Here is a 25,418-nt window from a genome sequence, read left to right on the forward strand (position 1 = left end):
GTGTCCATTGCAGATTTGTTGATAAGAATGAAAGTTTGGAAACTCCATACTCTACCTGCAGGCATGAGTTAAGTAAGTTATGGTGCTTCCATTAGTCATATGATAGATGCAATTGGTAAAATCAGATGGTAGATTTGTACTCGCTGACAGAGATTTGCAAGATACATAAGCCGTGGTCCGGGAGGTGGCGCAGTGGATAAAGTATTGGTCTCTCAAGCATGAGGTCCTGAGTTCAATCCCCGGCAGCACATGTACCAGAGTGATGTCTGGTTCTTTCTCTCTCCTCCTATCTTTCTCATGAATAAATAAAATTAATTAAATAAATAAATAAAGATACATAAGCCTACTGCCAAATGAATAGGAAATCACTGACCAACGTCAACATTTCTATGTATAGGACAGAAGGCTTGTGTGAAAATGTACGTCTTTACAAAGGGAAATTTCTGGAGGAATGCAGACAGGGATGTGTTTATCTTTGTGTACATGAGGAAATGAGAATATCTCTGATAAATTTTAATCTACTTCCAGGAGTCAGGCGGTAGCGCAAGGACCAGCAGAAGGATCCTGGTTCAAGCCCCCGGCTCCCCGCCTGCAGGGGAGCCACCAAGGCGGTGAAGCAGGTCTGCAGGTGTCTTTCTCTTCCCCTCTTTCCATTTCTCTCTGTCCTATCCAACAACAATGACATCAAGGGCAACAAAAGGGAATAAAATATTAAGTAAAAATTAAATAAAATATTAAATTATTATAAAAATATTAATTTTTTTAATTTTTTCTCAACTTCTATAGTATTTGAATTATTTACAGCCAGGATGACTTTACATCTTATGTACGTTAACAAAGAGAAAATAACAAAGCTCCCCTGTTATTAACTAACAATGGAACTAACATTTGCAATTTCATGTCCCATTCTTTGTGCGAAGAAACTGTCCCCACACTATCTCATTTACTCCCATAAAATGGGCACTGTTATACATTATATGAAGAAACTGAAGTTTAGACAATTTTAATGGCGCTCTGTTCTCCCCCTCCCTCCCCATTCTCTCCTTTTGCCATTCTCATTAAAAAGAAGAGATAATGCAGCGGGTTAAGTGCAGGTGGCGCAAACACAAGGACCAGCTAAGGATCCCGGTTCGAGCCCCCGGCTCCCCACCTGCAGGGGAGTCGCTTCACAGGCGGTGAAGCAGGTCTGCAGGTGTCTGTCTTTCTCTCCCCCTCTCTGTCTTCCCCTCCTCTCTCTATTTCTCTCTGTCCTATCCAACAATGACGACATCAAAAACAACAACAATAAATACAACAACAATAAAATAACAAGGGCAACAAAAGGGAAAATAAATAAATATTTTTTAAAAATTTAAAAAAGAAGGCGGAGGAGGAAGAAGGAGGAGGAAAAGGAAGAGGCTGGCAAGTAGTCTGTGAGCGACACGGGGCTGCCCCACCTGCTCTCACATGCCCAGCAGCCCCTGCCCTCAGCCTCGCTCACTCCCAGCTCTGAAGGGGTTAGTGGCTCTGCTAGTTGCTGCCTCGTCTCCATCCAGAAGCAGCCGCTCCAGTTGTGCTTTCCCGATAATTTCCAAGATGCTAATTGCCACCTGCTGATTTCCTGTAAACACTGTACTTTACACATGTGATTAATCACAGAGCTGTGGACTGTTCTGAGCAAGTGTGTGTGCATGGAAGCGGCTGTGTTTCATTACTGTGGTGGGTTTAAATCTCAGGCAATGTTTGCTCACAAAGCTGCATTAGCAAAACGGCAGTGAAAACAAAATCGCAAAATACCATAAACTGCAAGTTCGCAGACTGTATAAACAACTCAAGTCAGCCCAGCAATTCACTGACTGAATCATGGAGCCAGAGAACAGGAAGGTATCTTCTCTGAAGGAGACTTTGAGTCACAAGTTCCTGCATTTCTTGAAGAATCTAAAGCTGAAAACATTTCCAAAGGCTTTCTGCAAAGCATCTGAGACGCCAGTAGCACTGCTTCACCACTTGTGAAGTGTTCCCCACCCTGTCTCCCCACTGGTGAGGACCAGGAGTTTGAACCCAGGTCCTCGTGCATGGTCCACTACCAGGCCCCAATATTCTGGTATTTTCAAACTTCCTCTACCTCCCTCAACAAGCATCCACTCTTGAGTGAAGGTTATGCAAATAATGGTTATGCAAAGAGACTCTCATGACCGAGGCTCTGAAATCCCAGTTTCAAACGGCCCCTCCTTCCCCATCACCAGAGCTAATCGGTGGTCTAGTTTTAAAAAAAAAAGAAATCCACTCTTGTAAATTTGGTCTACTGTATGTCCTCTATTCCCAACCAAACCACTGCGAGAATTCTTTATCAAGTCCTACCTGCCCACTCTTCAATTTCAACTAAATTTCAGTCTCTTCCATGAAGTGTGCTTGGACCATTGCTCCCATAACTCAAAAGAACCACATAAAATTAAACACTGTCTTATGATAGTTCTGATAACAGGGCCTTGCAGAAGCTCAAATAGTCATTGGTCCTACCTGTAAAGTATTCTTTATTCTTTCAGATAACAACTACTTTCTTGGTTTTGATTTTCTTTCCTTCCTTCCTTTTCTTTTCTTTTTTCTTTTTCTTTTTTCTTTTTTTTTTTTTTTTTTTTGAGGGGAAAGGAAGAGGGAGAAGGTGGATGGAAGAGGGGAGTTCTAAATTCTTAGTCCATGTGGATCAGAAAACTTAGTCCCAGGGATGAACATGTGGTGAAGGCCTTTCTCTCATTTCCCTGGTCACAGCGATCAGTTCGGGGGTGGACAGTGACATAAGTCAGCCCTATAAAGTGTCAGCCCCAGGAATTTTTTTGGAAATACTGGGAAGAGGAGGAAGAAAGAGTACACTTTCTCAAAAGACAAGAAGCTACCAGACCTTCCTGGAAAGACCAATTTCAAATAAAAAACAAAAAAAAAAAAGCTAAACAAAGGGAGGAGTCAGAAGCCTAAGGATACTATCTGTATCTCTGGAAACAGATATGCCTACAACTAAACTTGCTCTGCCACTTTAGTTACATGAACAATAATTTCCCATGGTCTGGGAGGTGGCACATTGGGTCCCGAGCTCAAACCAGGTCAGCACATGTACCAGAGTGATGTTTGGTTCTTTCTCTCCTCCTATCTTTCTCATGAATAAATACACAAAATCTTTTTTTAAAAAAAAATAATAATTTTCCTTCATTTATTTAAAAAACATTTACTAAAGCCCTAATGTGTGCTAGTCCTAGATACTAGAAATGTCGGAAAACAATACTCTGCCCCTCCTAGTACACTGCACCAACCTCTACCCAATACCCATTTTTTTAAAACTTAATGCCATATAAGCCACATTTTCTTTCTATCTTATAACTGAAATATCCCTGCTCAATAAAGACTTTGTGTTATCTCCTACATTATTATTTAACAGCCTTCATGTGGATGCCTCTTTTTCCCAAAGAGTAAATTCATTAACTTATACCCTGTTTCTCTGTATCACCAACTGAGATGTGATGTGTACATAGTAAATAATTAACAAATTATCTGCTGAGTCAATAAAAGCTACCACTGACGGTGCTGATTCAAACAGCATAGTTTGGAAGAGCGCTAGTGAATTCTGATTAGAGCACAAACATGGTCTGGTGATGGCATCAATATTATTCTCCAAAAACAAAAGAGAACAGATCAGAGGATTAATTCAAGATCCATGAATATAAACATGTGTCCAATTCTGCTCCCAGTCCAAATTCTTAGAAATGATACAAGAAAAGACATTGTCACATACACGACATTGATGAAAACCAAGAAAAGGTTTAGTAAGGGCCCATAAATTCTGAACACAAGGAAAAGAAATGAGAATAAGTTTACAAGGTGATTGGCTGTGAGGTTCAGTGTGGTTCTGAGGATGACCCAAATCTAGAATAAGAAACAATGACTGAAATAACTGGAGAACTGAGCTAAGTGCGATTAAGTAGTCAGCTCAATCTTTTGCCACGAGGGAGTAGGCAACAACTAACAACTACCTTCCCTACAGAATAAACTAGCACCAGCGTGTGGATGGGCCAAAGTGCAAGACACAAAAGAATAAACTAGTGCGGACACAAAGGAGAAAGTCGCAGGACTTTACTGCAAATATCTTGTAACTCTCAAGAGGGACAAGAAACATTCAAGTCAGAAAGAAAGCCAACAAGTTCATTCTACCTGTTAACGCACCAGTTCCTTCTGAAAGGACATGTGACTAGTCAAGATCACCAGCAGGTGAATACTAAATGTCTATCTCAAATAATGAGATGGGAGGGCTTAGAGCCCATAGCATACTGAAATATATCATCTAATAGCTATATCTCAGATCTCTCACTAATCTCATCAGCCTTTGCTAAAGAAAGCAAGTATCTTCTTGAAATACTGCTCTTACTTACATGCTACGGTGGTTTGTTTGTTTTTTGTCACCATTATTATCTTGGAGGCTCTAGGCAGCCTTTTTTTTTTTTTTCCTTTTTTCTTTCTGTTATTTGAAAGGACAGAAATTGAGAGTGGAGGGGAAAATAGAGAGAGAGACCTGAAGCACTGCTTCACCACTCACAAAACTCACCCACCACCTACAGGTGAGAGCCAGGGGTTTAAACCCAATTCTTTATGCATGGCAATGTGTGCACTCTACCAGGTATGCCACGATGGGGACCCATTATAATTCTTTTTCTTGTTCAAATATCTATTTATTCCCTTTTGTTGCTCTTGTTTTTTATTGTTGTGGTTATTATTGTTGTTGTTACTGATGTCATCATTGTTGGATAGGACAGAGAGAAATGGAGAGAGGAGGGGAAGACAGAGAGGGGGAAGAGAAAGACACCTGCAGACCTGCTTCACTGCCTGTGAAGCGACTCCCCTGCAGGTGGGGAGCCAGGGGCTCGAACCGGGATCCTTATACCAGTCCTTGCGCTTCACACCACCTGTGCTTAATCCACTGCGCTACCACCCGACTCCCTATAATTCTCTTTTTAAAAAGATTTGATTTACTTGCTAATGACCAGGAACCAGAGCACCACTCTGGTACATGGGATGCTGAGAGCTGAGCATAGGATCTCATGCTTGGTATTGCACCAAAGTAAAAGACTCTGGGCGGGGAGGAGTACAGGTCCTGGAAAAGGATGCCAGAGGGCCTAGTGGGGGCTGTACTGTTATGTGGAAAACTGAGAACTGTTATGCATGTACAAACTATTGTATTTACTGGCAACTGTAAAACATTAATCCCCCAATAAAGGGGAAAAAAGAGAAAAAAAAAGATCTTGTGCTTGAGATTTCAAACTTTTCCTGGTACCTGTACCGTTGCTGACTTTGATGTACACTTCTACAACAACACTGATTCTAATATGTGATGATTTTATGAGTAAGTTTTATCATTTTACTGTTATACTTTATTCTTTCAAGTTTGATTTTATTTTATTTTTCTAGTATCTTTATTTGTTGGAGAGAGTAAATGTAAAATATTAAGATTTTTAAAAATAATGATAAATTTATGTGTTATTGAGGCCATCAAGAAATGATTCCTACAAATCTACGATCTTGCACGCACCTAAGATACAATGAAAAACAAATTTGCGTGCCTTTTAAAAGATCCAAGAGGAGCCAAAAGGTCAGGTTACAATGAAAATCAAAGAGTTTAGATTTACTTATTTATTTATCCCCTTTTATTACCCTTGTTTTATTGTTGTAGTTATTATTCTTGTTATTGATGTCTGTGTTGGATAGGACAGAGAGAAATGGAGAGAGGTGGGGAAGACAGAGAGGGGGAGAGAAAGATAGACACCTGCAGACCTGCTTCACTGCCTGTGAAGCGACTCCCCTGCAGGTGGGGAGCCGGGGGCTCGAACCAGGATCCTTCCGCTGGTCCTTGTGCTTCGCGCCACCTGCGCTTAACCCGCTGCGCCACTGCCTGACTCCCAAGATTTTAGATTTACTCTTGCTGAAGCTATGTGGTCTCTAATCCACTGCGGCCCCCACCACCTACCCCCTACTAGCATAGTTGGCTTATTTCACCTATTTATGGTTATTTGCCTGGGCCCAACAGACTGTGGAGTTCATGAACCCTGCTCCCTAATGTCCCTGAAACAACTGCGACACTTGTCTCTCCGAAACCACCAAGTGGCACAAGAGAGTCTATCAGAAGCCCTACTCCGGGGCCAGGTGGTGTGTCACCCACATGTTACCACATGCCAAGGAGCACGGAGCAGTGCTGCAGGTGTCTCTCCTTCCGTGTGTGTGGGGGGGGGGGGAAGAAGAGAGAGAGAGAGAAAGGGAGAGAGGGGGAGAGGAGGAATAGAAAATGGTGACTGGAGGTTCCAGATGCCATCAGGATGCCGGCCAGGCTTCCCTGGACTGAAGACCCCACCAATATGTCCTGGAACTCTGCTTCCCCAGAGCCCCACCCTACTAGGGAAAGAGAGAGGCAGACTGGGAGTATGGACCGACCAGTCAACGCCCATGTTCAGCGGGGAAGCAATTACAGAAGCCAGACCTTCCACCTTCTGCAACCCACAATGACCCTGGGTCCATGCTCCCAGAGGGATAGAGAATGGGAAAGCTATCAGGGGAGGGGGCGGGATATGGAGATTGAGCGGTGGGAACTGTGTGCAGTTGTACCCCTCCTACCCTATGGTTTTGTTAATTAATACTTTCTTAAATAAAAAATAAAAAGAAAAAGAAAAGAAAATGGTGACTGGGCCAAAGTAAAAGACTCTGGGGTGGGTGGGTGGGGAGAATACAGGTCCAAGAAGGATGGCAGAGGACCTAGTGGGGGTTGTATTGTTATGTGGAAAACTGAGAAATGTTATGCATGTACAAACTATTGTATTTACTGTTGAATGTAATCCCCAGTAAAGAAATTTTAAAAAGAAAAGAAAATGGTGACTGGGAATAGTGGATTTGTACAGGTATCGAGGCCCAGAGACAATCCTGGTAGGAAAATTTTAAAAGCTCTGTTCTTACTTGATGAATCCAGGGTTACTACTTAATGTCAAGAAACTTCTCACGGTTCTATCATCTACCGGTCTCACTGTCCTCAAATCTGAAAAGCAGGATTTCTCTGAGCACTACCCTTGGCTTAAGTCAGCTCTCCACTTCTTTGGATCTCATCCCGCGTTACTGCTGTAAGGAGACCTGCCCAGACCTCCCTGTTAGATGCGATTCCTCTCACATACAGATTCTCGGGCACCATGATCATCTTGGTAATAACCGCCTCGGTGCTGCGTGAGCCTAGCGTGTGGAATATCTGATTCATTTCTGCCCCTCCCCTGGGGACGGAAAACTCTGGCAACGGCAGGCAATCCTGCTCCAGCCAACCACCTACCCACCACATGTGGCACTAAGTAAATAGTATTTTAAAGGGGGGTGGGGGGGCAAAGGAGGCAGGGGACATATGCCTGGCAGCAGCAGAGAAATCCTGCTACCACACGACAGTGCCAAGGGGGAGTGGGGGTTGTGCTCCTGAAGCTATGGAGCTTCCCCCTGTGTGTCAGAATCAGGATGAGGCAGCCAGCAGTGAAGTCAGGCCCGACACTGAGAAGGAAGAGAAAGAAGAGCAGGAGAAAGGGGACAGGGAGCTTTCATGCCTGACAAGCCTTAATCCACCAAAAGGCAGGCGTGTCTCTCTCTTTCTCATTCAAATGAGTAACTTTGAAATAAGGAAGAGGGAGGGCTGGGGAGACAATGGTTATGCAAAATGACTTTGATGCCTGAGGCACTAGATACCAGGTTCAATCCCTGGCAACCACCTAAAAACAAAAGATGATTAGTGTTCTGATAATAACTAATAATAATAATAATAAATAAAGGCCGGGTGCTGGCGCACCTGGTTGAATGCATATATTACAATACACAAGGACACCTGTTCGAGCCCCCGGTCCCCACCTGCAGGGGGAAAGCTTTGCGAGAGGTGAGCCAGGGCGACAGGTGTCTCTCTGTCTCTCTTCCTGTCTCCCCCTTCCCTCTAGATTTCTGGCTGTCTCTATCCAATAAATAAAAAGATTTTTTAAAAAATGTAAATAATAATACCGGGGACCCAGCGCACCATACTGAATGCAAGATTCAGTGAGAGGTAGGAGTGGTGTGCAAACACCTCTCACGGGGAGAAAAGAAACTACTAATGTAACAACAACTGTCTTGTACAGCAGTATTTCCCCCAATAGAATGATTTGAAAAAATAATTTAAAAAACCTTAAGTGATCCAGGAAATGGCATAGAGGGTAAAGCATTGGATCCCTCAAGCATGAGGTCTTGAGTTTGATCCCCGGCAGCACATGTACCAGAGTGATGTCTGGTTCTTTCTCTCTCTTCCTATCTTTCTCATAAACAAATAAAAAAAAATTTTTTTTTAATTTAATTGTGGAGGGAAAATGTAAAGTTCTGTATGGAAAAAGAAAAGCAGGAATGACGGGAAGTAAACTGTAAAGACGCCCCTCTCTTTCACACACTTTGTGCTCCATAGAGCTTCTGCGCTGCTGTAAGCTGTCTAGTTTTAACTGATTTTTTTTTTTTTTTTTTTAAACCACGGCTCAGCTCTGGCTTCTGGTGGTGCAGGGGACTGAACCTGGGACCTTTGGAGCCTCGGGCACCAGAGTCTGTTTACATAACCATGCTATCTACCCCCACAAATCCCCCCCCCCTTGCCCGAGCCTGAAGTTTTTCTAAGAAAAGAAAAAAGAAGACAGGGGCCCGGTGGTGGCGCACCTGGGTGAGCGCACGCGCCATGGTGCGCAAGGGCCCAGGTTCGAGCCCCTGGTTCCCACCTGCAGGGGTGTGAAGCTTTGCCAGTGATGGAGCAGGGCTACAAGTCGGTCTCCTCTCTCTCTCGGATTTCTGGCTGTCTGTATGCAATAAATAAATAATAAAAAATTAAGTTATCTCTTTTAAAAAAGACAGAGAAAAAAGAAAAGAAAAAGGGAGTCGGGCGGTGGCGCAGCGGGTTAAGCGCACGTGGCGCAGAGCGCAGGGACCGGCGTCAGGATCCCGGTTCGAGCCCCCGGCTCCCCACCTGCAGGGGAGTCGCTTCACAGGCGGTGAAGCAGGTCTGCAGGTGTCTGTCTTTCTCTCCCCCTCTCTCTGTCTTCCCCTCCTCTCTCCATTTCTCTCTGTCCTATCCAACAACGATGACAGCAATAACAACAATAATAATAACTGCAACAATAAAACAAGGGCAACAAAAGGGAAAAGAAATAAATATTAAAAAAAGAAAACAAAAGGAGTTGTCTAGGATTCTGTCCGGCCACAGCTGTATGTAACCCACTGGGACAGACAGGAGGACAGCAGGACGCTGGGGTCCCGGGAGGAGGGAGCTGGGGCTGAGGGGTCCATGTCGGGCTTTGCGACCACCACCACCACCACCCCGACCCCCAGAGACAGGGCAGCGGGTCCCCCCAAAACGGAAAAGCCCCCCCCCCCCGCCCTGGCGACCCGGGACTCGAACCCCCGCCGCTCCCTCAGCAGAAAGGCCCTGAGGGACACTGTCACCCGCCCCCCCCACCAAATCCCTGAAGCGGTTCAGGGGGGACTGCCACTCCCCTTGCTCGTGCAGCTCCACTGTGTCTGGTTTTAAAAAAAAAAAAAAATTGTCTTTAAAAATAATTTTAAAAAACCCTTGTGCAGCGAGAGCCGCCGCCACATCCCTAAGCTTCCCTCAGCCGCGAGGCACAGCGCGACGTATTCTCGCGAGACTCCACCACGCAGCTCTCACCTCCCCCCAGGGGCCCCTCCCCTCTCCTCCCCCTCCCCCCTCCCCCTTCCTCGCTCCGGGTCCGGCCGGGGACCCCGCGGCGCGCGCGGTCTCAGCGGCGCATGCGTACCCGCGGCTCCCAGCGCCCCCCGCGCAGTCCGCTGGCGGAGCGGCCTTGGCTGCGAGCGGTGGCGGCCGCCGCCCCCCTGCCCGGCCTGGCTGCCCCGACTCCCGCCACCACCACCCCCTTCACGCGTCCCCGCGGGCTGCCGGGCCTGGGGCGGAACCGCTTCGCCGCTTCGCCGCTTCTCCTCGGCAAGCAGAAGTTTCCCGAGGTCGGACGGACGTGGGGGTGGGAGGAGCCGCGGACCAGGAGGAGCTTGTCGCGGGGCTCGGAGACCCGCGGTCCCCATCCGCCGCCACCTGCAGCGGCCTGCGCCGGCCTGCTCGCACCCAGCCGGAGCCTCGAACCCGGGGCCGGCGGAGACGTGCCCATCCGATCCCATCCACTCTGGGCCTCGCCGACCCCCGGAGCTCAAGCCCCGGGGTATCAGACACACCCCCCTTCTCCCAGCCGGCTGCATGCCCTCCTCCCCCACCCCAGCCCGGCCCGTGCTTCCTTGCACCCCCAGATTTTTCTCCCGGCCCTCTCACCTCACCCCCATCTGCTTTTGCACTAAAAAGAGGGGGCACCCCGGAAAACCCACATCGTGTCTGCAGACCCGAGGGTGGTGGACATGAGGGTGCACAGCCACCTCGGCGAGAGGCTAGGAGGGATCTGATGCATCAACCTGAAAGAAAGGCTCTCATCCTGCTGACATTATTATTATTATTACTGATGCATCAACCTGAAAGACTCTGATCCTGCTGACATTATTATTATTACTGATGCATCAGCCTGAAATGCTCCGATCCTGCTGACATCATTATCATCATCACCATCATCATTATTAATATCCTCCCTGCTTCCAGAAACATCAAGCAGGGTGCGGTGACTTTGCATGGGCTTCATTGCAAGCCTTTGAGGTTAACCCTCTTCCATGCGGGAGCATGGCTGCACCCCCGGACTCTCCGATGGGCGCACCCCTGCAGGTGGAGGGCTGCCTGATCATGAAGGTGGAGAGAGACCCCGAATGGGCCGCGGAGCCCATCTTGGGGAGCCCGGAGAGCACCGAGGGCGAGAGCTTTCGCAGATGCTTCCGGCAGTTCTGCTACGACGACGTGACTGGACCCCATGAAGCTTTCAGCAAACTCTGGGAACTTTGCTGCCGGTGGTTGAAACCGGAGACGCGTTCCAAGGAGCAGATCCTGGAGCTGCTGGTGATTGAACAGTTCCTCACCATTTTACCGGAGAAGATCCAAGCTTGGGCGCAGAAGCAGTGCCCCGAGAGTGGGGAGGAGGCCGTGGCCCTGGTCATGCATTTGGAGAAGGAGACTGGAAGGCTAAGACAGCAGGTGAAAGAAGATTTTACACTTTTTTTTTTTTAATTTAGAAAGTAAAGGGATGGGAAATGAGATGGGGCAGGATGCAGGGCGCATTGTGGAAGGTTAAAGGGTACTAATACAAAAGCCTTTAAAGTGGATCCATTGAAAAGAATTTTTATGTTAAATAGAAAGAAAGGAGAAAAAAAAGCGTTGGTTGAGATGTTATCTTGCCAATGAAACGAAATATTATACATCTAAGTACTTGGCAGTCTTTTCACATCGTACTTCCCCCAAAAGAATTACAGGAGAGGACTGTGTATTGTGCTTTCGTGTCGTCTGACTTTTGCAGCTTGAACCTAAAGAGGGGCTGCCCTCCCCTAAATGAAAGGAGGACTTCATCAGTTGTTCTAGAGCTCTCTTTAATCCTCTAGACTTTCGGTCCATGCTCTGAAGTGCCCCAGTGCCATCACTCTTGCCACTCTTCTGTCTAGCTGCCAGATTCCCATTTATCCGTGACTCCGTGCGCTCTCCTACATGATTTTCCACAGCTCCTTCATTAACCTCATAAAATCCTGCAATAGTTGCAGTTTTACCTTACACAGAATTTGCATTTGTGTGAAAGAACTATCAGGGTTACTGTATTGATAATACATGCGACGCTTGAATTTTTAAGTGTTTAATTGGGGGTCGGGCAGTAGCGCAGCGGGTTAAGCGCACTTGGCACAAAGCACAAGGACCGGCGTCAGGATCCCGGTTCGAGCCCCCGGCTCCCCACCCGCAGGGGAGTCGCTTCACAGGCAGTGAAGCAGGTCTGCAGGTGTCTGTCTTTCTCTCCCCCTCTCTGTCTTCCCCTCCTCTCTCCATTTCTCTCTGTCCTATCCAACAATGAATAACATCAACAACAATAATAATCACAACAAGGCTACAACAACAAGGGCAACAAAAGGGGTAAAAAAAAAAAAAAAGGCCTCTAGGAGCAGTGGATTCGTGGTGCAGACCCTGAGCCCCAGCAATAACCCTGGAGACAAAAAAAAAAAAGTGTTTAATTCACTAATGATTTTGATTTCTCTATGAACTTGTTAAAGCGTGAGGACTGAAACATCTAAAAAGGAAGCTGTGTACGTCGTTCCAGATTTCCCCCTTGTATGTATTAATAGGCATCACTCTCCTGTCCCCTGATGCCCAGGTTCCTGGACAGTACTGTTAAACCTGTAGCCTCCACAGACAATGGAGTGGAACTGTCGTCCCTTCTCGTATCATCTGTGTGACTGTGTGTCCTTCTCAGGGGGACTTGTCCCTGATCTGACTGTCTTCTCCCTCTTCCCGTTATGGCATTGGCTTTATTTCCCAGGTTAGCAGTCCGGTGCCCTCAGTCAAGCAGGTCCCACTTGGAACAGCATGGGAGGCGGCAGACCTTGCTCCAGAGCAGGTGGAGACCCAACCCAGGCTGATGTCTCAGGAGGAAACTGGGAGCCACTACTCAGGACACCAGGAGCAGCTGAACCGAAAGAGAGAGCGTCAGCCCTTACCCAGGAATGGTAGGAAGACCTCAGAGCATGCCCAGTGCAGCCGCCATGGCTGAGTATTTTTTGTAGCCCTAACACACTGATTTGCTCAGAGCAGTGTTCCCTCAGTGCATATTTGAATGCATAAGTTAAATATTTAGGGAGAGAGACTCTATAACTTTGGGAGTATGTACCACAGAAGTGAAAGAAGTCTTCAATATAAGTGAAAGGAATCCTGGCAGACTTAAACTGCCCAAGCTGGACTCAAGATCCTGCAGTGCTATTTAAGAATCTATTTCTCTCTCCTCTCTCTCTCTTTAAGGTTTTTGCTTTACTTTATTTTTCTTATATTTGATAGGACAGAGAGAAAGAGACATAACTGTAACACTGCTTTGCTGCTTGTGAAGGTGCCCCAGGGGTTTGAACCTGGGTCCTTGTACATGATATCACGTGCACTCAACCAGGTGCACCACTACCCAGTGTCAAAAATCTCCATTCTGTTGTCATCTTATATAACTTTTAGCCCTGGCATATTGTTTATATGTATGTGTGTTCATGACTGACTATAAACAACTTGGAAAACGGCTTAGAGGACCTGCGTTCAAGCCCCCAGTCCCTGCCTGCAGAGGGAAAAGCTTTGCAAGTGGTGAAGCAGTGTTGCACAGGGTGTCTCTCCCCTTCTCTCTCCCTCTCTGTCTCCCCCTACCCTCTCGATTTCTAGCTGTCTCTATCCAATAAATAAAGATAATTTTTTTAAAGAAAGAATTTTTTTAATGGGCCAGAGGGGTGGTTGTTAGCACTATGGTGTGTGTGTGTGTGTGTGTGTGTGTGTGTGTGTGCGCGCGCGCGCGCAAGACCCTGGGTTCAAACCCCAAGACTGTATTAAAAAGATAGCAATAACTAAGTTCAGATTTATGACCTTTCTTGAAAAAATTAGTAACTCTGACCAGACTGGGGCCATAGTCTCACAGTAAAACATCAGCCAGAGCTGAGACCTGGCTGTCCACTTTCAGGAGCAGATATGTACTCCAGTCCCCCCACAACCCTTCCCTTGTCCCTTTTATCATGTGCTTGAAGTGCTGACTACCTAAAAGCATTTATGTTTGGACGTCCTGCTTTAGAGCACTGTGGTTTCAAGTATTGCCCTGAAGCATGAAGAAAAATTACTGATTTAAAGATCCTTTGTTCATCTTTCATTAGTGACTTGGCAGTATGACTTGACAAAATGATAAGATTCCAGGGATATAATGTCATGCCTACACATAGTGTATGTACTTTTTTTTTTTTAGAAATTCACTATATGTCTGTGCTTCCACCCACCCATAACTACTATAGTTCTCATAAAGTACAACAGACATATTTTTTTTATATCTATTTATTGGATAGAGACAGTCAGAAATCCAGAGGGAAGGGGGAGGGAGAGAGACAGAGAGACACCTGCAGCTCTGCTTCACCACTCGCAAAGCTTTTCCCCTGCAGGTGGGGACTGGGAGCCCAAACCTGGGTCCTTGTGCACTGTAACGTGTGCGCTCAACCAGCTGCATCACCACCAGGCCCTCAAAAGACAGTTTTGTTACCATCTTTGTCAAGTTCATTTGCTTTCGTCACCTATATCCCACATAGAGGCCAAACCACCTACTAGTTGTCCTTTCCCTTTGTATTTATTTCATTTAAGTTTTTTTTTTTTTTCTGAGAGAAACATAGGGAAGGGAGAGAGAGAGAGAGATGGAGAGAGATACCAGAGCTCTGTTGTGTTGTGGCTTATGATGATCTAAGAATTGAACCTGGGGTCTCTGGGAACTCAGACATGCAAATCCTGTGCTTGCTCGTAACATGTTGAACTTTCTCCAACCCATATGTTCTCGTTTCTTAAAATTAAAAACAGTGTGAACAAAGAGCTAGATCTAGAATGTTTGTTTCTCTTTTTATAGTTCAGCCTTCTCCCTGGACTCCTGTGTCTGCTGATGAGTGGAACGTCATAGATCAGGAAGTAATAGCAACACATCTTTCTGTGGGGTCCCAGGTGAGTTGTACTATTCTTCTCTAATCTTCCTTCCTAGGGTCACAGTGATTCCCTGTGCCTCCAGTATCTCAGCCTTTTGTACTGTCTCCAAGAGACTTTGTAGCCCTTTCTCCTTTCCCAGAAAAGACTGGAGCCAGCCTCCTAAGTAGTGGGACTCCTAGCTGGAACACCTCTTAGGATTCTTTACAGTGCCTTCTGCCTCATTTGGCAGATAGCATGCACTTGGTTTCCTAATTTTAAATCTTCTGAATGCTCCCTCCATGATCATTCATCCTTCAGAGATCCATGCAGTTATCTTGGTAGTCACTGCTGTCAGTATTGTCACAGGGATCAATAAGGGACGTCCACATGACAAGAGGTTTCTCCTACAAGAAGAGCATGCATCAGATTCCTGCTCACAGAGACCTGTACCGCGAGACTAGGAAGGAGAGTGTTGGGAACATGGTCTCCCTGGGTAAGGATTCGTCCCCTTTTTATATAAAAGATTTGGAAATGCGGGGTCGGGCGTTGGTGTACCCAGTTGAGCTCGCACGTTGTCCTGCACAGAGACCTGTGTCCAAGCACCTGATCCCCACCTACAGATAAGATGCTTCAGGAGCAGTGAAGCAGGGCTGCACATGTCTCTCTTTCTCCCTCTCTGTTTCCCCTTCCTCTCACAATTTCTCTCTGTCTCTGTCCAGAAAAGAAAGAAGAAAAAAATGGCCACCAGAAGCAGTGGATTTTTTTCATGCAGGCACCAAGTCCCTACAGTAATCCTGGTAGCAAAAATAAATAATTGAATGAATAAAAATTTTAAATTATTTAATGCTACTCTCCTACCAAACATCTGGGGAACTTCTGTGTGTGTTGCCTAGAGAAAAAAAAAATTAATAAATTTTACTACATACCTATTAGCCTTTGGACACTTTGCAAATGATGATTTGTTTACTATTTCTGGCACCTCCCTGAGTAAATGGTGCTAGTCTCCCAGGAAACTGAGACTCAGAGAGACTGAGAAACATTCCCCTGGTCAGCAAGTTAAGTGATGGGTTCAAGGCCTCAAGTTTAAGAGGCAGTGATCTCTACAATACTGTGAGGTAGCAATCTTCAGTTTGCTTCCCTATTCTTAGATCTCTCTCCTAGTAAACTTGCCAGATGTAGCCACAAATTCACAGCTGCTCACCTTTCATGAGCCTAGTATGTGTATGTGGGGCGGTGGGTTGGGAACACGTATAAACAAGTTTTTGTAAATGCTAGTTAGGAAGAGCGCAGCCTCAAATACTGAGAGAATCAAAAGTGATAAGGCACATGTGTATTGCCCTTAAAATCTTCCACTGAAGTACTAGCTGGGTGAGATGATGATTGTGCCAAAGTACTCCAGAAGGACTATACTGGGCACTGCCAGGACTGAGGAAGATTTTTAGAAGAGAGGTGATTTAGAAAGACCTTTAAAGATCAGGCACGAAAAGAGGCTGGTCCAGGAGACCATGCCACAGCAGAGGATTAGGTGTGCAGTGATGGCCTGTATGTATAGCAGGAAATATGTTTCTTTCACTGTAGGAAGCTCAGTACCAACATCCGACAAGCTAGCCCAACTGGGGCAAAGAAAGGAGCCCTGGGCCGTAGGTCTACACTCCACTCATAAAAGGAATCTGCTACGAAGCAACTATGCAAAGGACAAGTCAGTTCATGCTGTTCAGATTCCTACAAGGAATTCCGGGAAAACATGGAGAGATCAGCAGCAGTGGGGTTTAGAGGATGAAAAAATAGCAGGTGTGCACTGGAGCTACGAGGAAACTAAGACTTTTCTTGCCATCCTCAGAGAGTCTCGCTTTTATGAAACACTTCAGGCTTGTCCCCGAAACAGCCAGGTCTACGGTGCGGTAGCTGAATGGTTAAGGGAATGTGGTTTCCTGCGAACGCCGGAACAGTGTCGGACCAAGTTCAAGAGTCTCCAGAAGAGCTATCGGAAAGTAAGAAATGGCCATGTGCTGGAACCCTGTGCCTTCTTTGAGGACATGGACGCTCTGTTGAACCCTGCAGCCCATGCTTCATCCACTGATAAGCCAAAGGAGATGATCTCTCTCCCCAGACTAAAGAGAATCAGTATCAGTGCTAAAGAACAGGTCAGTCTGGTGGAGGAGGACGGCGGCGCAGAGGAATCAGATGATGACGAGGTGGGCGTTGAATTTATCCGGAAGTCTGAGATTCGTGGTGCTCCTGTCATGTTTCAGAACCTAAGTGGTAAGATTTGAGCTCTTGGGAGTTGGGCGGTAGCACAGTGGGTTAAGCGCACATGGTGCAAAGTGTAAGAACCCGTGTAAGGAGCCCGGTTCAAGCCCCTGGCTCCCCACCTGCAGGGAAGTGGCTTCACAGGCGGTGAAGCAGGTCTGCAGGTGTCTGTCTTTCTCTCCCCCTCTCTGTCTTCTCCTCCTCTCTCCATTTCTCTCTGTCCTATCCAACAACAATGACATCAATAACAACAACAATAATAACTACAACAACAATAAAATAACAAGGGCAACAAAAGGGAATAAATAAATATTTTAAAAAATTATTTAAAAAGTTAAAAAAAAAGATTTGAGCTCTTTACTTCTGGTATTAAAATGGACGAGATGGCTGAGGGAAAAGGAACAGACCGGAAACAATTAAACCCAGGCAGTGTCGTTACACTCACCTTGCGTCAAATCACTGAGACTGGCCACATTTCTAAAAGCACTCTGGGATGTTTGTCACTGCGTGACCATTGAAAGTTCTGTCAGGGGCCGGGTTGACGGCACATAATACCTTAGCACAAGGACCTGCGCAAGGGTCCGGGTTTGAGCCCCCACCTAGCTCCCCTCCTGCAGGGGTGATGCTTCAGCAGCAAAGCAGGTCTGCAAGTGTCTATCTTTCTCTCCCTCCTTTTGTCCAAAACTTACAGGGAGTTGTTATAATTTCTGTTGCTGCCATTAGTGAAGCTTGTCTTCTTTGACTCCTCGTACTTTGTAATGTATACAGGCTGCAGACTTATCTTCTTTTATCTTTGAACTCTGTCCCTACATGGCAGGTGTGCACTGGGGCTATGAAGAAACCAAGACCTTTCTTGATATCCTGCGGGAGACGCGGTTTTACGAAGCACTCCAAGCCTGTCATCGGAAAAGCAGACTATATGGGGCCGTGGCTGAACAACTGCGAGAATGTGGCTTCCTCCGGACACCAGAACAGTGTCGGACCAAGTTCAAAAGCCTTCAGAAGAGCTACCGCAAAGTGAAAAACGGTCATGTGCTAGAGTCCTGTGCATTCTTCAAGGAGATGGATGCCCTGATTAACTCTCGAACATCTGTGCTGTCCACCAACATACCAGAAGAAGTCCCATCACCCTCAAGTCAAGAAAGAGAAGATATTGAGATTGAGTCCCAGGATCCTATAGACTGGGAACCTGAGGAGATCTCACAGGAGACAATAATTGAAGATTCTAGCAGTGAGAGAATGAGTGATGAGGAAATTATTCACGAGTCAGAATTTGAGGGGCCTATGGGTCTACTGCAAAGCTCAAGTGGTAAGCATCACCAAAAGATTCTAGTTTAGGGGGGTGGGCGGTAGCACAGTGGGTTAAGCATACATGGTGCAAAGCACAAGGACCAGCGTAAGGATCCCGGTTCAAGCCCCCAGCCCCCCACCTGCAGGGGGAGTCCCTTCACAAGCAGTGAAGCAGGTCTGCAGGTGTCTGTCTTTCTTTCCTCATCTCTGCCTTCCCCTCCTCTCTCCATTTCTTTCTGTCCTATCCAACAACGACGACATCAACAACAATAATAACTACAACAATAAAAAAAAAAACAAGGGCAACAAAAGGGAATAAATAAATAAATATATTTTTTAAACAAGGGAAACAAAAAGGGGAAAAAAATAGCCTCTCAGAGCAGTGGATTCGTAGTGCAGGTACCACGCCCCCAGCAATAACCCTGGAGGCAAAAAAAAAAAAAAAAAAGATTCTAGTTTAAAATAGAAGGCAGTCGGGGCTGGGCTGTGGCATACCCATTAGGGTACCCATTAGCATGAGCAAGGACCTGAGTTTGAGCCCTTGCTTCCTATGGGGGAGGGGAGAAACACTGCACAAGTGGCAAAGCAGGCCTGCAAGTATATTATCTTTTTCTCTCCCTCTCTCTATTGCCCCCTCCCCTCTTAATTTCTCTGTCCTAGCCAATAAAAACAGGAAGAAAAAAAAATGGCTACTGGGGGTAGTGGATTTGCAGTGCTGACACAGAACCCCAGTGATAACCCTTGTGGCCAAAAAAAAAAGAAGTATAATTTACTTGAAACTGAATCATTCTGCCACATCATTCAGGAATATTTGTTTACTCAATATTTGAGTGCCGTGTGCTGTTTGAGGAACCAGCAGTATAGCAATAAATAAAATTAAGTCCTTTTTCTTACGGTGCTTCTACCTCAAGGAAGGTAGGGTTTTCCATTCTAGCGAATCATCTTTAGGATCTCGGCCTCAGTTTCTTCCTGTATGTCAGACAATATATCTCCTGAAAATACAGTGGGGAGGAACCTGAAATGGCATATGAGAAATGTCTGGAGTGGAGGAGATGTGTCAGTAAGCTCAAAACAGAAATGTCTGTTGTGTCTGATTTGCTTAAAGAAATAAATAAACTGAGAGACTTCTTTTTGAGCCTGAGCTCTCCTGAATATTTCTCTCAACGGCATCCTTCTATCAGTCCAGACTTTAAAATTTCAAAACCTATATTACCCTCTTCCTTCTCACAATAGGGTTACTTTCTCTTGTCTTCCCTCTGGTCATCCTATGGAATGTAAAGTAATAAGTGAGGAGAAGGTAATTCCCGTTTTTGGAATAGTGAGAATCTAAATTAGTGTGAGAATGTCAAATCAAAGTAACAAGAACATTTTAGAAAAAGAGGGCAGCTCTAGAATATGATTAGCTATCAGTGAAATTAGATGTTCCTTGAGGAATTTCAGCTTAATCACTATAATCTAAAGATAGTATATTATAGTAAATCTTAGTAATGACATAGAATATTGAAATAAGATGAATTCAGTGGAATGTTAGGGAGATCTGCTAATTTGCCCCCATGTTAATCAAGGTATTGATGGAAAATAAGGAGTTGGATTGTAGCTCAATTTAGAAAAGATTTCTGAAAGCGTACTTTGCACTGGTATTAACAGTCCATAAAAAATTAAATAAATAAATAAACAGTTCATAAAGCTGAGAGAAAAGAATGCAAAAGTGAATCAGGGAAATATGGAACCTAAGACCCCTGGGATATACTGAGATCATAACATATGAAGCTTTATAGACTGTATTATTTATATTAATACACTGGCTGGTGTGAAATTTTTATTGTCTTTTTTTTTCAGATTTTGAAATTGGGAGTAATATCAAGGAAGATGTGACACAGGTAATATATAAGGACATAGACCAGCATAGGACATTAATAGAAAAGTCTAAACGGGTTGTTCCCCAGAACACTGACCCAAGTAAATATCACAAACGGGAGTGCACGTCAGGAAGACAATGGGAAAACCTCCAAGGAATCAGACACGGGAAACTGATACCTCAGCCTAGAGATTTAGGGAAACCCCTAGTACAACAGAGGCCTTTCATGGGGAAAAGACCTTACAGACTTCTCAGATACGGAGAAGATTTTGTTAGGAGTGCTCGTCTTACGTGTCGCATGACCCACCAAAAGGAAAACCCTTATAAGTGTAGTGTGTGTGGGAAGTGCTTTGGCAGAAGCAGGAGCTTAATCAGACATCAGAGAATCCACACTGGAGAAAAACCATTTAAATGTCTTGACTGTGGAAAAAGCTTCAATGACTCCTCCAACTTTGGTGCCCACCAGAGAATCCACACAGGAGAGAAACCCTACAGATGTGGAGAGTGTGGCAAGTGCTTCAGTCAGAGCTCAAGTCTTATTATACACCAGAGAACCCACACTGGAGAGAAGCCCTATCAGTGTGGAGAATGTGGGAGAAGCTTTACCAATAGCTCTCATTTCAGTGCCCACCGGAGAGTCCACACTGGTGAGAATCCATACAAATGTGTGGACTGTGAAAGAAGTTTCAATAACTGTACAAGATTTCGGGAACACCGGAGAATGCACTCTGGAGAGAAGCCGTTTGGATGTGCCCAGTGTGGCAAACGCTTCAGTAAGAGTTCTGTGCTTTGCAAGCATCGGGAGGGTCACCTGAGAGAGAGACTCCTGTCTCACCCTCCATCAATGTATCTGCCAGAAAACCCACATAAGGGAAAAACTGGTGAAGTCAGGAAAAACTTCTGATGATAATCTTTCCTCTTCCTAAACATCCCTCTAGCTATCCCACCTTAATCTCACTCTTGGAAGCAGCCTTTTCTTAACGATAAAAGGTACTGCCCAAGATAAATTTGAGGATGTAAACTAAAATCTTGGATCTTGTTCACACCTCTGCTTCTAACTCAGTCTGTTCCTTTGCTCCTGTGTGTCTTGGCTTTTCCTTTGATAGAACGGAAAAGCTATACCGACAGAGTTTAGAATGAAGTTCTCTTCAGGAAGGTGACACCACAGCTATCAGGATTGCTAAGTCCAGGAACACTCAAGATCCTTTAGTAGAGGTGAGAGTTGTTTTCAAGGAAATAAAAAACACTGAAAGTATGGTGGGTTTTTCCCCCCTTCACTATCTACCACAAGAAGTCCTGGATGCAACTTGATTACACAGTTTCATGTTTGGATAAAAAAATTTCCAGAGTCTGATCCAAACAGCATCAAATTCATACTGGTTTTGAAGATACTCACAAAAGGAGATTGAAGATTTTATTTCTTCCTTCAGAAGTTACAGTGCTATCGTGGACCTTTCTTATGTCAAGAAGTTGATCCAAATAGCTAGGGTAGAATCCCTGTATCGTTGAGATCACATTACTAATGCCTTGCCATCCATAGAAATGGAACATCCACTGTCCATTTGGATCAACCTTTTCTGTACCTGAAAACTGAAACCCCTCCGAATGCTATTCCTCCAGCCTATAAGTGATCCAATTCTTCTAACTGTTTCTCAGAAGTCTTACACTTACCTCTTAATCGTTTTTGGGTGCTCTTGTCTGAATCTTCTGAACTGCCATGCCCTACTCAGATTGAATAGGATACATGATCCTGGTGTGTCTCTTTAAAGTAGAATGCCAGGCAGGACGTAACTGGTAAAGTTGCAATATGTTAAGCCTCCCAACCCCACACTTCAGTGTAATACTATATAATAATATTTTTCTAACGGACTAGAGGGACTGGGAAGAAGTGAGGGAGACCCTTGGAACATTTACTGCTTCTAAGACTGGCTAGTCTCGTCAGGACTGCTTCGATCAAAATAGCCACCTCTTTCTTTCCATCCAAGCCAACTCCAAAGAGTGCATTCTCTTTCTTGAGGCTCTTTTTTTTTTAATTTATTTTTTATTAAGGTTAATGCTTCACAGTGCAATCACTGACATATGCATATAATTTCATTATATAACAAGCCTCCAAAATTTTCTTCCTATCCTCTCACCCCGTCCCTCCCCAGAGTCCTATGCTGTGTTGCAATACCCCACATCTAGTCCATGTCTCGCTTTGTGTTCTCCCCATTCCCTACATCATTAAGTCCTGCTAGTAAGTGAGGACATTTGATATTCATCCTTCTCCCTTTGGCCTATCTCACTCAACATAATGTCCTCAAATTTCATCCAAGAGGATGCCAGCCCAAGGCTTCTAATCCCCATCATAGAATCCCCACCAGAGCCCTGAGTAATTTATACACCTCTGAACTCATTGAGTGAAAGCAGAAAGTTATAGGAGATTCCTATTCAGAACACCATATCTCTTCTCCTTACTTTCCATTCGTGTATTCCTCATTCCTGTTTGTCTGAAAAATCTCTTTGATAACTTATCCTTCGCACTAACCCAATAAATACTGAAGGAAGGATTCAGGTAAAGGGGATATAATTCACTCGTTTATGGGAATTTCAAGTGAATCCCAGAAATTTGGTCATTCAACGATAGTTGCTTCAGGATGAGGCCAGTGGCATTTACATTCTTAATATTGGGTTGTTGGAAAAGTGATACACATTTCTGCATAGAGAAACAAACAAACAAACAAAAAACATCATGACTTTTCTGATAGCCCCTATGTAGGCAACCTAGTGTGACCTTTAGGGGACAGGGAAGAAGCAGAGCGTCAGGGCTGTGTGTATATTATTATTTAATTTGTGTGGCAGGAGTTGAATCATCCAGGGCCTCATACAGGTGAGGAGACATTCTGATGCTAAGCTTACATCCCTAGTCTGTGTTTTCCTTTTGATCTTAACTGAAGACATCTGGAAATAGGGATATGTTCTAATCTTTCGAAACTCGCTACAGCAGAGTACCAAGAAGGGTGGGCAGCCTAGAAAGAAATGCAGCTTATAGGGTACCAGAAAAGGGTATGGCCTATTGGAAGGCAGGTGACTCAGGTAAACACTGATAAATGTTTCTGACTTACATTTGTTGAAAATGTTATGACTGTTCCTATCTCAGTAGGTTGGTTCCCTCTGTGTTGTCTGAATCCTAGCCTTCTAATGGTAAGTGCAGTCTCCATGTCGGTAATGTGCCTAGCACAGTAAGACGTGTGTGGTGCCCGTGGACGTGTGCTTATATCGTGTAGATGTCCGAGTTCCAACTCTAGAGAAGATGCATACCAATAGAAATCACCACTTAGTAATATGTATACAGAATGAATAATTATACTGAAGCATGATTCAGAAATGTAGTGAGGGGCCGAGTGGTGGCGCACCTGGTTGAGCGCCTATATTACAATGCGCAAGGATGCAGGTTCGAGCCCCCGGTCCCCACCTGCAGGGGGAAAGCTTTGCGAGTGGTGAAGCAGTGCTGCAGGTGTCTCTCTGTCTCTCTCCCTCTCTATCACCCCCCTTCCCTCTTGATTTCTGGCTGTCCTTATCCAATAAATAAAGATGTTTTAAAAAGAAATGTAGATGATAATTATTAAGCACTTATTAAGCTCTGTTGTGTGTAAGACCATATTCTAGGCACAGTGAGGAGAAACGACAAGAAAGGGGGCATGGTGCCTGTAGTCAGGAAACTTTAAGTAAGATGGTAAAGTATTGTCATTGTCTCAAAAGGCAATGCCAGTTACAGCCCGGCGATTGACAAAGGTCAGTGTCACAGTCATGAAAAGGATCCCTTCACTTGTGAAAGTTTTCTTTTTTTTTTCAAACTGCCTAGAATTATATCCTGAGGTCCATCCCTCAAGCATCCCCAAAAGGCAGGAAAGGTTCAGCGGACCCATCTCATCTCATCTGCAGTAGAACGAACTGACACTTCTTAACGTGTTACGTGTCTTCTGGGATTGAGCTGAGCTAGAGCTTGAATCGTCCTACCTCTATTTCTCATTGCCACCAGGGTATGTATTAAATTAATCATCTTTGTTCTGAAGAAATAGAAGGTTTAAGGCCAAGGATAATTGCTTCTTTAAAAAAAAAAAAAAAATCTTTCAGCTAGAGCATGAAAGTCAAAATGAATAATTTATGAAAGTTCATAGGGAAAGGTTTCTTACTGTGGTCTCTGGACTAGGGAACACTATGTTCCTAAGGGGAAAGTTACTTTACACTGTGATTTTTTTATAACTTAACCACTTTTCTCTCTTTGTTCTGACTACTGGAAAGCTCAACAAAACTTACAACTCACCTCAGCTATCTAAAATCGATATTTAACTCTGTCTTATTTATTTGAAAATATGGTCCCAACGCCTGTTTTTAAGTGATGTCAGCAAGGAGACATTTTCCTCTCTGGTGTCTTTCTCAATGCACTTTGGAAACAGATTTGTTTTTCCTCATAGGCTTGCTCTGTTAATCCCACAGATACCTCCAACCCTTTACCAGTGACTGTAGTCCTCAAACTTCACACATTAAGTATAAACCTTTAAGTAGAATCAGCTCAGGGCAAACTGCCATGGGAGAATGAGCATTAGGCCAGAAGCCAAAAGAGATGAGTTTGAGTCTTGTTACCACCACTTCTGTTGTTTAACAAATAATAGTGTCTCTCTGGGTCTCAGTCCTTTATTCAACAAGAAGTTGAACTTGATGACCAAGACTGCTCCAGCTCTAATGTTTTCTGAGCCAGTGGAGCATGTTGCGGACAAGGAAGAGACTGTAGAGCCCAGCTGTCCAGCCTGGCTCCCCACTGCCTGCCACACCCAGGCCATATGGAATTCCTGTCATGCCTTAGGAAGAGGGGTGCCAGGAGCCCTCTGAGGAGAAAGGAGAGATCACTCATCAGCCTTCGAGCCGGTAGCCAGCAGCAGGTGGCTGCAATGAAGTGGGACTATTTCATGAGATGCCCAGTGGCAAACAGGACTGGACAGTTGAGGGGGACTGAAGAGGCCCCAAATGCAAGGAGTGTCTGGGTGATCTGTGTAGCTGTAAGCCTTCGTCTTCATCTGAATGCATTCCAAGTGTGAATGCCTGTCCGTCGATGCCACTTTTTTGTATCAATGTTCACTTAGCTGTCTTCTGGAAAACTTGTGTGTGAAACAAATGTCCAAAATAAATGACTTTCACTGGGTTTTGCCATAACATGAAAGATGTCTTCATGTCTTCTATTAAGGGGAAAAGAGTGTAGCCGAGCAATAATAAAAGCTGACATTAGCAGCTCAAGATAATCCGTCTCCTTTCAGTTCTCTGCTTCCCCCACAGCTAGTGAGGATCTTTTGCGAGACCATAACCATCCCTGTGTAGGAGTCCTCTGACAGGGCTACTATCATTGCCCCAAGTAATAGCTCCTATTCTGTTGTGGGATCAACC

General features: G+C 44.9%; 1 protein-coding gene across 4 annotated transcripts; it reads left to right on the forward strand.

The window, feature by feature from the left end:
* The first annotated feature begins 10,554 nt into the window (after positions 1–10,554).
* On the forward strand, positions 10,555–25,197 carry ZKSCAN2 (zinc finger with KRAB and SCAN domains 2). 4 transcript variants are annotated; one of them, XM_060184765.1, is made up of 9 exons: positions 10,556–11,140; positions 12,462–12,648; positions 14,547–14,638; positions 14,966–15,092; positions 16,178–16,861; positions 17,667–18,158; positions 19,979–20,019; positions 23,140–23,180; positions 23,842–23,931. In XM_060184765.1, exons 1-8 carry the CDS (start codon positions 10,736–10,738, stop codon positions 23,161–23,163), a joined length of 2,052 nt encoding a protein of 683 aa, XP_060040748.1. In that variant the 5' UTR covers positions 10,556–10,735; the 3' UTR covers positions 23,164–23,180; positions 23,842–23,931. The 4 variants fall into 4 exon arrangements, 3 of the variants coding, with proteins under 3 accessions (XP_016045275.2, XP_060040748.1, XP_016045276.2); XR_009548125.1 differs by having other exon boundaries at positions 10,555–11,140; positions 19,979–23,180; positions 23,842–23,948; XM_016189790.2 differs by having other exon boundaries at positions 23,140–25,197.
* The last annotated feature ends 221 nt before the right edge of the window (positions 25,198–25,418 follow it).

Source organism: Erinaceus europaeus, unplaced genomic scaffold, assembly GCF_950295315.1.
Source record: "Erinaceus europaeus unplaced genomic scaffold, mEriEur2.1 scaffold_454, whole genome shotgun sequence".
In the NCBI taxonomy this organism is placed as follows: Eukaryota; Metazoa; Chordata; class Mammalia; order Eulipotyphla; family Erinaceidae; genus Erinaceus; species Erinaceus europaeus.

Excerpts from the sequence above, each read along its gene's own strand:
- ZKSCAN2 (XM_016189789.2), top strand. The coding sequence starts at position 10,736 with ATGGCTGCACCCCCGGACTCTCCGATGGGCGCACCCCTGCAGGTGGAG. Across the intron at positions 11,141-12,461 it reads CTGGAAGGCTAAGACAGCAG|GTTAGCAGTCCGGTGCCCTC; the intron begins GTGAAAGAAGAT and ends TTTATTTCCCAG. Across the intron at positions 14,639-14,965 it reads ATCTTTCTGTGGGGTCCCAG|GGATCAATAAGGGACGTCCA; the intron begins GTGAGTTGTACT and ends GTATTGTCACAG.